The following is a 14,254-nucleotide window of genomic DNA, read 5'->3' as shown; positions in this document are numbered from 1 at the left end:
TGTGTAACATTTTAAAAAGCTGACTCCCTTATTTTCTGATCTTCATGTTGGGCTTGTTTTATTGGTATTGGCTGATATCAGTCAGGGGCTGATTTTCTGTGTAATGAGTACTTAAATAAAGTCAAGTCACAAATCACAAATTTGCCTAAGGCGGCTTTACAGTCTGTACCACCCTCTGTCCTTCAACCCTTGATTCACAAAAGGACAAACTCCCTGTGAGAAGCCTTTTAACAGGGAAACCTCAGGAATGCAGGACTTTCACTTGTAATGGAGTATTATGACATTGTTGTATTGCTACTTTTACTTGAGTAGAGGCTCTGAGTACTTCTTCCACCTCTGACTGTGCGTCTGTTTCAGATTAAAGGGGAGGGGTGGTGGCTCTCGGGCCCCCCCCTCTGATGTCACAGCTCTGGACTGCTGAGGATCAAAGGTCAACCACAGGCCTGGACTGAGGGATCATGTGTGATTCACAACGACTGCTTTGTTTTCTGAGTTTAACTTTCATCTCTTCATGTAATCGTGTTCATCCGATTTGCTGCGTGTTTCATAAGTACATGTGCAGTGTCAGCAATTACACGAACAATTAGGCAGAAGAAAGGAAACTACTCTCGGAGAACAATCCAACACAGCATCAACATTTCTACAGACCCCGAAGGTCTTCAAGACGTCCACTCAAGCAGAATAATCAAGTTCAAACTTGAAGAACTGACTCTTCAAATGTTTCACTGTGTTAAAAGAGGAAAACACTTTAACACTTTACTAGATTTTGTGACATTTGTGGTTTTGAATGAAACATCAACTATGTGATGGATTACAGTGAAAGTTGGTGCATACATTCACGCCCCCCTCAGGATGAAATGTAATACGCTTGCTGATCCTCTGACTGTTCATTTAGCGCCACCATCAGCTCAAGATTTGCACTACACCTGCAACACATCGGCATGTTGATGTTAGCATTTAGCTCAAAACAGAGCTGCTAGCATGGCTGTAGACGCTCAGTCTTGTTATTACAGAAACATTCGGAGTTTGACGCTTCATGTTGAGCTTCAGCACACAGAAGATAAATGTTCCTCTCACATTCTCAGGTTTGGACAATATGTTTATGACACTCACACTGCTGCTCTGTACATAAACAGGAACGTCCAAAACAAACAAAGAGGCCGGCGTTGACGTGGAAATACTGTTTTATTGTCTGTACAAACTTGATTGAAGAAAATCGAGTTTACCAGAGTATAACAAACACATCAAAGTCCAGCAGAAACAGGAGACAGAGAGGAGGGGGACTCGGGCGGCCCACAGTGGACACGCTTATCGGCACTGATCGCTGAAGGGGAAAAGGTCAAAGGTCAGACGAAGCACCGCCGTTACCTTTAAAGCCATTATTTCACTTTGCTGAGACACGTTCAGCACACACACACACCTGCGTGGCGCTCAGGGACTTCAGCCACACTGAGGACGTACATGTTTCATGTATCAGTCAGGATTACTTGGAGATAACAGCTACGGATCCCCAGAGAGGCCAAAAAGTCTGAGCAACCACGAACATCTTCAGGTGTGCGTGACTGAAAACGTCCAAAACTCTTGCAGCAAAGTCTAATATCAAACACCACACACAGTCCTCCTCAGTAACATCTTACAATAACACATTTCACTACCATCATTACACCAGACAGTCGGCACACAACGTGAAGTACTTTCAGTGACTTTCCAGGAAAACGCCTCGAAGCTGCAAAAACCAGGCGATTGTCAAATCCTCTCCAGAGATAAAGAGAGAGAAACCACTGAAGTGATTACAGTAACAGACTGTTGGGGAGCCAGTGGAGGATGGGGGGGGGGTTACATTGGCACTGGGTTCAGTACAGAGGCCACTATGTAAAGGGGGGGGGGGGCATCTGCTCCCCTTTCACATTGCATAACAAAAAGCACTTCTTCACTAAGGCTCGACGACACACTCGTCAGAACTGCTCGAGTGTTCCCGGGTTCCTGCATTGAGAAGGCTCACAGTATACAGACACAGGGAAGTATCTCGGGACGGATCCCTAAATGTCCAGCAGTGTGTGTCCGTCCTCAGTGTGCTACGATTTGTCTTGGCATTGACCCTCTTAACAAACATGAGAGGGTTTCCCCCAAAAAACAAACTGTCTTTCTACCAGGATCTCTTCAGAAAACTGGTTAATGTGGAGCTTCTAAATGCTTAAGTCTGTCTTTTACAACAAGGGGGGGTCTTCACAGCTCTTAAAGAGTATTGTGGAAGTCAAACAGCATTTCCAATTAATTCTGAGCACTTATGTTAACCTGCTTGGAGCACCAGATGAGTGGCGTTCAACCAATATCAGCTTGACTTCCAACTATTTGGTTTGCTTTGGTTGCGTTTCAGGGTTTACTGGTTCTAGCTTTTCCTCTTTTATGTTATAAATGAAATATCTTTGAGTTTTGGACAGTTGGTCAGACAAAACAAGACATTTCAATATACAACTTTAGGATTTGAGAACTTGTGATGGTTAAAAATGCCTATTTTCTGACACTTTATAGATGAAACAATGGATTCATTGAGAAAATAGTCAGCAGATTATTGGATAATGACAACGTTCATTAGTTGTAGCCCTGTTGGGTCCCTACTCATTAAAACATTAGATCGGTCAGTTTTCTCAGACACAAATAGTCTCTACAATAGTAGGTTTAAAAGTTACAGTAAAAATCTTTGCACAAACTCAGATAGCGCCAAATATAATCCTGGCAGTAAGGAGCATTTTAGGAAACCCTGCACATCATCTTCATTGAGTTTCTGTTGCACTGCCTCTGTACTTCAGCACATTAGATTTACTCTCAAGTTAAAGTTATGATTTCAGCTTTAATTTGATGTGAGGTTACATCCACGTCAGATTAACAACAGAGGTTCAATGAGTGTGAAAACTGTTGAATTAAAGCAGAAAGTCGGTCAGAACTTGAGATCCGACGTGCTGGAGGAGTAGAGACAAAACAAAAACTAAGTTACTGCACTTGCACATCACCACACTAACAAGGCTGACTTCCACTTAGAAACAAGAAACTCCTTAATTCAAAACTTCCACAAAAAAAAAAAAAAAAAGAGAGGATACATTCTGAAAAAAGTATGATCTGGAAATTATTTCAAAAAGATCAAAGAAGAGTATTTGTATTTTTTAAGATGTAGTTTTACTGAAGGCAACTACCAGAAAATACAAAATAAACCTTAATACCCAGGCACCCTCTGAATGTGCAACATTCAACCCTTCTACTCATAGTATGAACTAGCAAGTCATGTCGCTGCAACACTTAAGTATGAAATGTCTGCATGTCTGAGAGCTGCTCTATCAGCTGGTCGCTTTGCACCAAAAGGAAAATGCTCAACTCAGCAGCCCAAAGCCAATTCATCTCCGTTTTTATTCTACAGAGTATATTTTGTAAGTCTGCAGCTGTGACACGAGTCTACATTTATAGCACTGTGGACACAAACCAGCACCTTTCATCTGACATGTGGCAGGAAAAACAACAAACAATTCACCAGAGATCCTTGAATTAAATCCAACTAATGAAAAACACCATAAATATATATTTTGTTTGCTTTATGAGCATTCGATGGAAGACAGGTGGTCTGCTGCACCCCGACACATCTGAGCTTCTGTCCAAAATACCTCCAATGTTGTTTATTTTGAGAACACATAAAAAATACGACTAACAGTACAAACATTTGCCCAAAAACAGACTTACATTAAAGTAAAATAAAAGTTATGAAGAATGTTTTATGAAAAAAAATGTTTTTTTGTGAATAAGGCCATTGATGAAGTTAAGTATTCCAATAACAAGAAGTTGCTGTTAACAGGTTTGTGTGGAATCAACACCAGAGTGTTGTTTCAAATTAGGTACAAATATTTTACAGAGTACAGTGGAAAAACTGGTCTCAAATTAGATCTACAATATACAATATTAGTATTAAAACAGGTCAATCAGGGGTGGAAAAGGAGAAAAAAAAAAAGGGGGGGGGGGGGGGGGGACACCTGTCTTGCATTCCCAAAAAGGAATAAGCTTTCAGTGCTGCACGTTTAGAACTCATTGATCCCACATTTTTAACAGCTTCAGGAAAAACAAAATCCAACATTAGTAATCAGAGCAGAAGATTCATGAATCCAGCTGAAAAAAGCACACGAGCCGCTTCGACTGTGGTCGGCTACATGCAGTGAACACACTGATCAGCCACAGTCGGAGCTCACAGTGTCCGTAATGTTAAGGAACGATCGTTTACTGGCTTGGGGCTGATTAAGGACCACTGGTATAAAACAGTGCATTTGCCTTAAAACGGTTGCTGCAAAAACACAACACGTACAAAACAATCAGTGTTGATGATGAAGCTTCTGACCATCGGGCTGCCGTCTGCGGAAGCTTTAGACACTTCATCTCACATGGACTCGAAGAGAAAGCCACTGTCCTGGGATCAAGAACTGCACATTTAGGAAGTCTGAAATGTCTAAAAAAAGTGGGAGCTGGAAGCCAAAAGACAACTGATCTGCTACAAGGACAGCAGCTACTTTCTATATCTGAAAGCCCTTTTCTCTCAAGTTCCTGCACACAAGTAAAATCTTTCCAACAGAGTGATCAGTTAGTGAGCGCGAGGAAAAACTCAACCGAAATAGAAAACAAATGTATATAGTTGAGAGCATGACCGACAGGTGCCCAAATAAAAAGGTTTCAAAACACACAACAGGGAAAACAAGACAAACAAAAAAAGAAATAAGTGGAGTGGGGGGGGCAAAGTGATAAAACAGTAGCATAAATTTACAAAAGCTCAAAATCAGGATGGTGGCAACAATTAGTCAGGGGTAGAAAAAAGGCCAAGAGAAGACCCGACTGCCGTCTTGTCCCAGACTAAACCCTGAGCCCTTCGGTGTCAACGTGTGCGGTCCACATGCTGCGGTTTCAGAAACACGTCGACTGCATCCCGCACTGCTGCTGCTGCTGCTGCTATGTTAGCAGTGCTTCTGTTTAAAACTTTACCATTTCAAATTAACAGCTAGCATGACTAAAACCAGGACCAGATTGCAGAAACACAAAATACACCTCAGATTTGGTTCAAAATGATGTAAAACTAAACGTTCCAGGTGGGAATAGGTTTTTCTTTTAGCTACTGCTGAGCGTGCATCTTCATCCAAATGAGTAAAACTCAGCGTCAACAGGAGAGGCACAAAATGGCCGCAGTGCCATCGAACAAAGACCGGGTTAGTTTGGGACAACGTGATCAGTGAGCTGAATGCCGGGTCTTCAGAGGAGGTTCATCATATGTGATTTGTTTCAAATTGATATTTAAACACATACAACCACACACACACACACACGCATACATACTCAAACACACACACACAGAGAACATCACCGTGTTTTTCACACTGAAGTCCATTACAAAAACCAGACATGTACTGCACAATCTGGTTTTGGGAGGGGACGGGTGGGGTTACAGGTGAGGGTGGGGGCGGGGGCTGGGATTCTCTCAGACTGACAGGTGTGTAGGAAGAAGAGGCAGTGACCGAGGCTTTGTTGATTATTGGTTAAAGGTGTTTTCAGGAAAGAAGGAGGTGAGCTGTACGGCAGCTGAAGGCTAGAGAAGTCCGGCAGGTTGGGATTTGGGGTCAGGAGAGGACAGGAGAGGTGAGGTGGGGGGGGGGGGACCACAAGTCGAGATAAAGTTTGGTATTGGATATAAAACCAAACTGGCTGTCTTGGCTTGAGGCGGGATCTTGAGGTGGGTTTGTAGACCAGGGCATCTAAGTGAAAAGTTGCTTGCAGTCTTGAATATTAAAACTCCTCCTGCTCCTCAGCATCCGGTATCACAAAACCCTCCTGGAGAGACAAAAGAAGGAAAGACAACATGCTAAAGACAAGAAAGACATAAATCAAAACAACACAATTGAATACGTGTTCACAGGAACTTTGCACGTTGTCTGTACAACAAGCCCCGCTGAGGACTGAGCCTCAGTGAGCGAGCTGCATGCCATTCCTCTGCAGGAATTTACGATGGCATCTGCAGTTGTTAACAGCAGAGCAAATGGGCTTTAATCTGGCATTGAACTCAGAACATATTGGTTTACAGAGGATACTTTAAAGAATACGGCTGGCGAGGTTTTATATTTTTGTTATCGTCAACAATGTGTCTCCGTCCCTAAAAACTCCTCACAAATATATATAGTTTCATGTTTAAAAAGGATCAGTCACGTCCTCAAACAGCTGCTCGTTGTAGTTTTTAAATCAAACCAACAGGAGGAAATAGTGCATCTGTTGGGGACTATTTTCAGCGGGGGATGAATCCACATGTGGTGCTCGAGTGAGTGTTTGGGGCAGCAGGACGGTGTGTGTGTGGGACTGAGTCCAGATAAACTACAGAGTGTGTGTTCATGTAATGAAGGAGCATGTCACCCAGTGACACAGTGAGGCTCACTGATGAGTTTTAATAGATTTTTTTATGGCTCAGGGGAAAAAGACACAGCAGACTGTGAGATCTTAAAAATCATCGACTCACTAATTTTCATTTAAAGGGGAAATGCAGATTACAAACTCACGTCTGTGGCGTAGAGGATGTCTATGATCCTCTGCAGTGTGGGGTCTCCCTCGCCTTCCTTCTCCTGGCAAATCAGCTCAATGTTCCGCAGCTTACCAAAATAAAAGTCTCTCTCCTTCTCCATGTCCTGAATGGTAGATTTCAGGATCTCCACCTGTGGAAAAAGGACCAAAACAACATGAAGTTTTGTTTCTACAGCTTATTTCAATATCATGTAAAAGCAGTTTAATGTGTTTGGTTGTTGTAAAATTAACAAGTTATTTCACTTTTCAACTTGATTGTATGGAGCTTGTGATTTTTTTTCACTGAGCACACAAAAATAATTTTTTCACAGCGGTGCTGCTGACCTCATTCATGAGCTCCGCCCTCTCCTCGTCGCCTCCCCCCATCCCCGGCTTCCTCGCGCTGACGTGAGCCAACTTGGGCGCTACCTTGGCAACCGGTGGCCTCTGGGGAGCTGAAGAGACAAGGAGGAGGCCGTTAATGACAAGAGAAACAAATCAATATCAGTTACAAACAGTTTGAGCCACAAGACCAACCAGAGCTCTGACCTTGACTGAGGGCCTTTTTAGGGGGTTTGTTGAGTGCTGATGTGGCAACGTTGGGTGTAGGCATGGCATCCTGGCCCTGCCTCGCCTCCACTGGGTCATACTCCTTCCCGTCGTAGTTGGCATCAAAGAACTTCTTAAACCACTGGACAAACTCAAAGTTGTCCTGGAACTTCCCCTTCACCAGTTTGTCTACTGGAATGATCTGGAAGCAAAAAGAGAGAAAGAATCAAGACCACGGTGTTTGTATGAGTGTCTGTCTGGTAGCTTCACTGTCATTACAAAGCATGCAACATGATCCTTCATGTGGCGTCGTGTTTGTGTCACCTGATGAATGAGGTCCAATAGTCTCTCTCATAGTTATAGCTCTGTTTTTGGTCTCTACCACCCCCTGAGGGAAATATCTGTCTCTTTAGCTGCTAAATGCTCCACGATGTTCAGCAGCTCGTCTCTAACTGTGTCCAACTGCTGTCTGCTGCTGAGCAGCTCGTGTACATGTATGCGTTTTTTTCTTCATCATTCTTGCTGCTGCTGATAAAGACGCTATGAGAGCTGGACAGATAAACAACAAGCTGAAACTCACTATGAAGCTCTGTAAAGCCGAGCTGCAGGTTCAGCTGACAATTCTCTGTAGGTTCATCACTATAAGAGACAGCTTTCACACTGCCATCTGACACATCGTTAGTGGCAAAATACTTATTATAGGCTGTTTTAATAAAATAAATACAACCTTATTATAATTACAAAGTAAACACAATATAAAATTAACAAAATTATCATAATGTAGGACTTACTCACTTGGTGCTAGAGACATAATATAGTGGGTACAAAATAAAAATACTGAGGTTCCATAATCTGCTCTCCTCAACGCCCAAAAAACACACACAGTAAAAAATGCTGTGTCATTTCACACACACACACACACACACACACACACGCACACACGCACACACGCACACACGCACACACGCACACACGCACAGCACAGCACATCTGGGAGAGGGATCCCTCCTCTGTTGATCTGCCTGATGTTTTTCCATTTTTTCCCCTGTTAAACTGTTTTTTGGGGGTTTGAGTTTCTCCTCATCCAAATTGAGGGTCTAAGGACAGAGGGTGTCACATGCTGTACAGATTGTAAAGCAGATTTGTGATATTGGGCTACATAAATAAAATTGACTCAACTACTTAAGTAAAAAAAAAACCTGAAACCCTGAAACAGCTGTACGGGGACATCCTTCACTGTGACTGAGACGGCAGCTACTGACCTGCAGGAATAAAATTATGAACTAACAACGTATGGACTGTAGACAAAGCTCGGCCCAGAAAAAGATGTTAGTTCAAAACGCCCCAAAAAAGCTGGAGAATCGAAGCCACAGTGAGAAATAAGAGCAGCAGAACAAAACAAACGAAGTCAGTGGGAAAGGCTCAGCAGTAAACCCAATTACTCAACAATGGAGGAAGCTGACATCATTAGACAATACACACTCACAAAGCATGAACGAGGGCGAAGTCCACAATGCTGACACAATGCCTGGGATTATAACCCTGAACAGCTTCGCATACACTGATGTGCTCTACTGTATCTGTTACACCCATCTACAAAATGAAACGCTGTCCAGGCAATTCAAACAGCGCACAGATCTGCAGCAATGAGCTAAAACAAATGGACAACAGGAAGGAACTTGACCCATGAATAAATTATAGCAGCTTTGTCAATAGTCCTGCAAGCTGCTGCGTGTTCAGTCTGAAAACAAATGACTAAGCTGGATCTGCCCTGCCCTTTATAATCTTTGTTAGCCTTCTGACAATATCAAAACATTACCAAGTGTTCAGATCTGCAAGAAGTTCTTAATGGACTTACAAACACATTTAAAAAGAGGGAAACGCATAGTGTGGTTTGACTTCTGGCATGCACACCTGCCTGTTTTCATACGTGCTTTAACCAAACATAAACTCATGTCAGGTCAACTAAACCATGATTACTTGGTTCTACAGTTGAGCATTTCAATTTGTGTTTCTGCCTATGAATTATTACTTTTTGATGGATGAAAACATCTCAGAGTATACAGTATCCAAAGACTGACCTGACAAAAAAACCCCAAAATGACTCATGATCAGATCAGCAGAGTTTCAGTCTGCATATCAAGCAGAAGTACAGAACAACTGGTGACGTCACTCTTAAACACTTTATGATAGTCTGTTCTAACTCTAAACATTTCATTTTGTAGTAGCAGGGTTGTTACGCAGTTTCAATCTCAAAACTTTGGACTTTAAAAAAAACCCAGTTTCTTGCACTGATTTGAAATATTTGCAGTTTCCACCATTCTTTATGCAGTCGTTTTACATCTTTGTCACTCTAAAGATGATTATTCTTTACAGTGACAGAAGTGTATGAGAAGACAGGGTAGTAAAACTGCAAAAACAACAACAACGCAGCGCTGAAAAGTTGAGACGGATTCAATTTTTGCGGCTGCCAATCACGTACGCTGCGATCAGATCGGAAGACGCCCACGAGAAGAACGTTGTTTACCTTTTACCAAAAGTAAATGTGTGTTTTTAATCTGTTGATCGGGACAGACGATCACTCGTACAAGCCGGCATACTAGCAGCCCGGGTCAGGGGTTAAAGTTCTTCTTCTTCTTCTCTTTTCTTGTTTGGCAGACTGCTATTAAGTGAGTTACAGTTTACAACATAGCGTCACTCCCACACCGCCATACAACCCTGAGTTAATCGCCAGATTCGGTCTGAATGCAGCCTTAGCCTCTGATGTCTGTATGCAGCTTCCTTGTATTTTTTTATGTTTTGCAACTTTATGTTCATTGATATTTTGAGGCAAAAACAGTGGGTTGACATGGGCAAATGACATATGTAAGGGGTTACATCTTACAGGCACATATGTGTAGTCAAAAGTTATTTCATTGACAGTTGGAATCCAGTTGCCCTTTGTTCTGGACTCTGGTCAACTGGTTTGCCTGCAGCCATCTCCATGTGATGTTTTTGTTGTGAGCAGCTGAAAAGTATTTTGAAGAGATATTCATCCTGTGTGATTTTGCAAAAGAGCGAACAACTTCTATTTTCAATTCAAATTCTTTTCAGCAATCCAATATGAACAGCCAACAGAAAAAAAGAAAAAGATGGCTGTCACAAAATATTGTATTATGTTCTCCCAACAGAACTTCTATATCATAATCCTGGTTCTGGTCAGATGAACAGGTGCAGGTTACAGGCGCACATCACATTGTGGGCGAACTTAACCTTAATCTGTTGTCAAAGTAAAGAAAACCTTATACAGAGCTGTTCCTGTTGTACAGAGTGCCTGCGTCACAGGCTATTATCACCACTGCTCACGGCATCACGCAGGTATCAGCCTGTATGAACACTTAGCATACGATGGCTGCGTATTACAATCATTTTTCTTCAGAACTGTTCTTTTTGCTCTCAATCAGTTTACAGGTTTCTATGTGTAGTCAAAAAAAAAATTGCCCTCTAATATCAGAAACTCCTTATGTATTTCCAGACCTTCTGCACCATGTCAGCTGACATGAGTGCGGTAGGTGAGTGTTGTTACTTACTTTGTCGACTCCCATCCGTTTGAAGGAAACCTGCAGAAGCTTGAAGTTGTGGATGTATTCATGCTCCAGCTTGGCACCAAATTTAACTTTCTTCAGAGGCACAGAGTTGGGAAACAGCATGTCCATGAACTGGCAGTAGGCAGCACCTGGACAAAAATAAGAAGTTACATTACAAGACCTCTGATGTTTATCATAATCCATTGAGCATTTGCAGCTTGTTCAAAAATCAGTGGATGCCTAAAAACAAGAAAATTAAAAACATGTAGAGTGAGAGAGTAACAAAGATAAAGATAAAAATAGAGCTAATTTTACATTCAAGTGAGAAAAGAGAAAACTAACCGACATTTCTTTATTCAAATATTGATGGCACACTCACAAACCATCCATTTAACACCTTTCTTCTGTACTGTTGGCCAGTGAACGGCAGCGGAGAGTTTACAGCCTGGCTATCTTTAGTAGTGATGCATTTAAAAGGCTTGGCTTCATTCTTAAACGAAAACTATTACGGTACTGAAAACTACTAATTCGGCACCAGTATTTAACACTATCAAACAACACCAGCCCTAATCCATGTGCACCACCTTTCTACAATATTACCATTGCCCAAATACTGCTTTTATCTTGTCAGGTTTTGGTATTTTAGTGCAGTGCTCATACTACCAAGGTGCACCTGGATGCATCTGCTGAATCACCTGAAAATAAAGCAGCTTATTTTATATTTTAGAAATAAAATAATCAAATTAGTGCATCACTCAGTATCTCTAAAATACAGAGGATCCAGACTGTAGATCATTATTATATTGCTTTTATTTTGTCAAAGTATGTGGTACTTTTTCCCCCAAAATGGTAGAATATCTTATTTTGATATGAACTTTTAAACTGCAGATGAAACCAATGCTGACTAATATATCTGTCCACAAGGGATTAAAGCAAACTGTGCCAGCATCCGCTGTACTGACATGCCTTTTAAATTACACACACCTGGAGGTTTAGATATTAACAAGCCAGACTCTGCAAAAGTACAACACATGCATACACAGGCAGATGGGTGTGAAACAAAGGACTGAAGAATATTACCAGTTCATAAGGTGGCCTCCATCACCCTTTGAACCAGCGTTAGAAGATGTATCTGGCAACAACGGCCATGCAAGGGGTTTTATCCACCTCTTACAAAAGGGCAGCAAATGAAGGTGGAAGTCCTGGTTACCATCAAAGATGTCAAATTGGCTACCAACACCTGGCTAACCATAATGGTCATTAAAAGGGGCAAGGCCACTAGTGCTGATGCACTAAATCAGGACATCTCCAATCCAGTTGGTATAAAGAATCAGACCTCTCAAGATAGTAAACATAAGTACACTGTGGACAGTTTGCTAACTGATTCATTTCAGTTAAAATTTGAAACTGGGCAAGTTTGGAACTTTTAAACTTTTATTTTTTTATCTTTTAAGTTTTCCTATTGTATCTATGATGAAACAAACATGAATATGTTTTATTGGCTCATGTGATAAAAACAGAAGCTTCAGTCTTCTACTCTCCCATTGTCAACCTACTTCAGTATCAGTAATCAGCAGCAACAACAGCAGCAGTGAAGTCACACAGTCATGAAAAATATCATGCATGCTTACGCCTCTATTTCCCACCAGGATGAACACTCATCCTGGAACTGTTTCAGGAGGTCTGACAACTCTCTGATAATGAAACATATTGGGTCATCTCATGATAAGAGAAAGAAAAAGAAAAGGACAAATTTCTTACCTGAACACAACATTTCTATCTTGGTGAGGTTCATCTGTAGAGATTCATTGATCCAGACCAACATGTCATGACGACTTAAGTTGTCACTGGTCACTGAGGTCGAGTACACGTTCACAGCCATCGTCGGTCTGCTGACACAGAGGAGAGGACAAGAGTGAAATGGAGAAAAGAATTTACATGATGACTGGGTTATCTGTCAGAGTGGCTGGTAGAGCAGACAAACTGACTGGTCACAGGCTAAATGTACCAGTACACAGCTGGTGGCTAAGAGTTCATTTGTACCCTTGATGCTGCGTCAATATTAGGAGGCCTTTTTCAATGACATCTGAGCATCACAGCAGCAGTATTATTTATTAAAGAAGTCCGAAACTACAAATTGGCCATAAGAAGATATTTAATGGCCAATGAATGGCTTCTATGTGACTTCTATGAGCACAGAGTTGTCAGCTGTTGAGAAATAAAAAAACGAAATATTTTCTTTGAAATGTTCTGGATTCAAAGCAGAACAAGACAAACGTGCATGTCAACTAATATTACTACTAACTAAGAAGAGCTCAAACGATAGCCAGTTCATCCACAGACTAATCCTTTCAGTTGTTTTATTTTTTATGTCAAATCCCCGATATTTTTTGCTTCCAACATCTCAGATCTGTGTTTAATATCGTTATAAATATAATATATAAGAGGTTTTGGACAGTTAGTCGTTTTTTTCCCCACAAGTTTTACAATTTCATAGACGGTTCATTTGGAAAATAATCGACAGATTGTCAATAATGAAAATATTAATAATCCTCCTCGTCACTTACAGTTAGTAACATTCCGGCTAATAGCAAGTAACAGTTAGCTAAATGCAACAGGGCCCCGTTGAGAGACTTGGAAGCCAACGGTAGCGGCAGTTAGCCAACTGGCCAGCAATTTAGCTCCCTAAATGGCTAGCTTGGATGTGCGGCGACCCGACAGACTGTATGTAACAGTTAACTAATAATCTACAATCTGACAAATTGATTAATTCAGGACCCAATTTGCTTGTAAAGGCGACCGAAGACGTAGCTACAAGTAGCTATGTTTCTGTCACTAGCTAAACACAACCACCGGCTAACGTGAGCCAGTTTATCTCACAGACATTCGGACGTTTTCCCCGCCCTGAAATTCACCAAGCACCTCGCTAGCTTAGGTTAGCTTATGGCTGTTAATGCGACACACTTTTAGTATTGGGGGTTCGAAAGCGCCAGTTTTGTCCGCATTTCAACTAACACTTAGCTACAGAAGTAGACTATATCGTAAGCCTCGCCCACGTTGGTTTACACGTTGGTTTACTCGGATACATCCCGGTTATGTTCCTGCTAGTTACAAGCTAGCTACATCTGAGCTAACAGAGCTTAGCTGCCTCCTCAACCAGCCGCCGTTTCACATGCCGGCAAATAACGCTAAATGACACCGTGTTTAAGCGCCGTTAAACCTACCTTGCGTGGATTGAGTTTCACAGTTCCTGGACACGATTATTTATTTTTGTCGGCTGTGACCCCGTATCATAAAAAGCCTATCTGTAATTGTTTCGACGTTATTGCCACTTCTGCTTTTTCTTCTCTTCTTCTTGGCAGCTCACGTTCACTCTACCGGCAGCGGAAGAGCTGGTTCGATGACGTCAGGACGTAACGGGTAACGCCTAAACGTAACGACGGCGAGACCCTTTATGGCATAATTGAAGGGTTACCCCCCCCCCCCAATCTCAGGATTATCAGGGCTTGAGCCAGACCTTTCTCCGAAGTAATAAGCAAATTAATATCATTGGAGAAATGTCTGTGCACTAA

The 14,254-nt window shown here is 41.8% G+C and overlaps 1 protein-coding gene across 2 annotated transcripts; it reads right to left on the bottom strand.

Annotated features, from left to right (window-relative positions):
- Positions 1-3,379: 3,379 nt before the first annotated feature.
- On the bottom strand, positions 3,380-14,040 carry LOC139288634 (microtubule-associated protein RP/EB family member 1-like). Of its 2 annotated transcripts, none has more exons than XM_070909976.1 (7): positions 13,907-14,040; positions 12,444-12,571; positions 10,686-10,831; positions 7,117-7,318; positions 6,913-7,022; positions 6,567-6,719; positions 3,380-5,850 (listed from the first exon to the last, which is right to left on the bottom strand). In XM_070909976.1, exons 2-7 carry the CDS (start codon positions 12,562-12,564, stop codon positions 5,806-5,808), a joined length of 777 nt encoding a protein of 258 aa, XP_070766077.1. In that variant the 5' UTR covers positions 12,565-12,571; positions 13,907-14,040; the 3' UTR covers positions 3,380-5,805. The 2 variants fall into 2 exon arrangements, with proteins under 2 accessions (XP_070766077.1, XP_070766078.1); XM_070909977.1 differs by having other exon boundaries at positions 12,444-12,574; positions 13,907-14,026.
- Positions 14,041-14,254: the final 214 nt, after the last annotated feature.

This window comes from Enoplosus armatus, chromosome 8 (genome assembly GCF_043641665.1).
Source record: "Enoplosus armatus isolate fEnoArm2 chromosome 8, fEnoArm2.hap1, whole genome shotgun sequence".
In the NCBI taxonomy this organism is placed as follows: domain Eukaryota; kingdom Metazoa; phylum Chordata; class Actinopteri; order Centrarchiformes; family Enoplosidae; genus Enoplosus; species Enoplosus armatus.
Note: the sequence above shows the minus strand (reverse complement) of the source record. Positions and strands in the feature narration are given on the sequence as shown.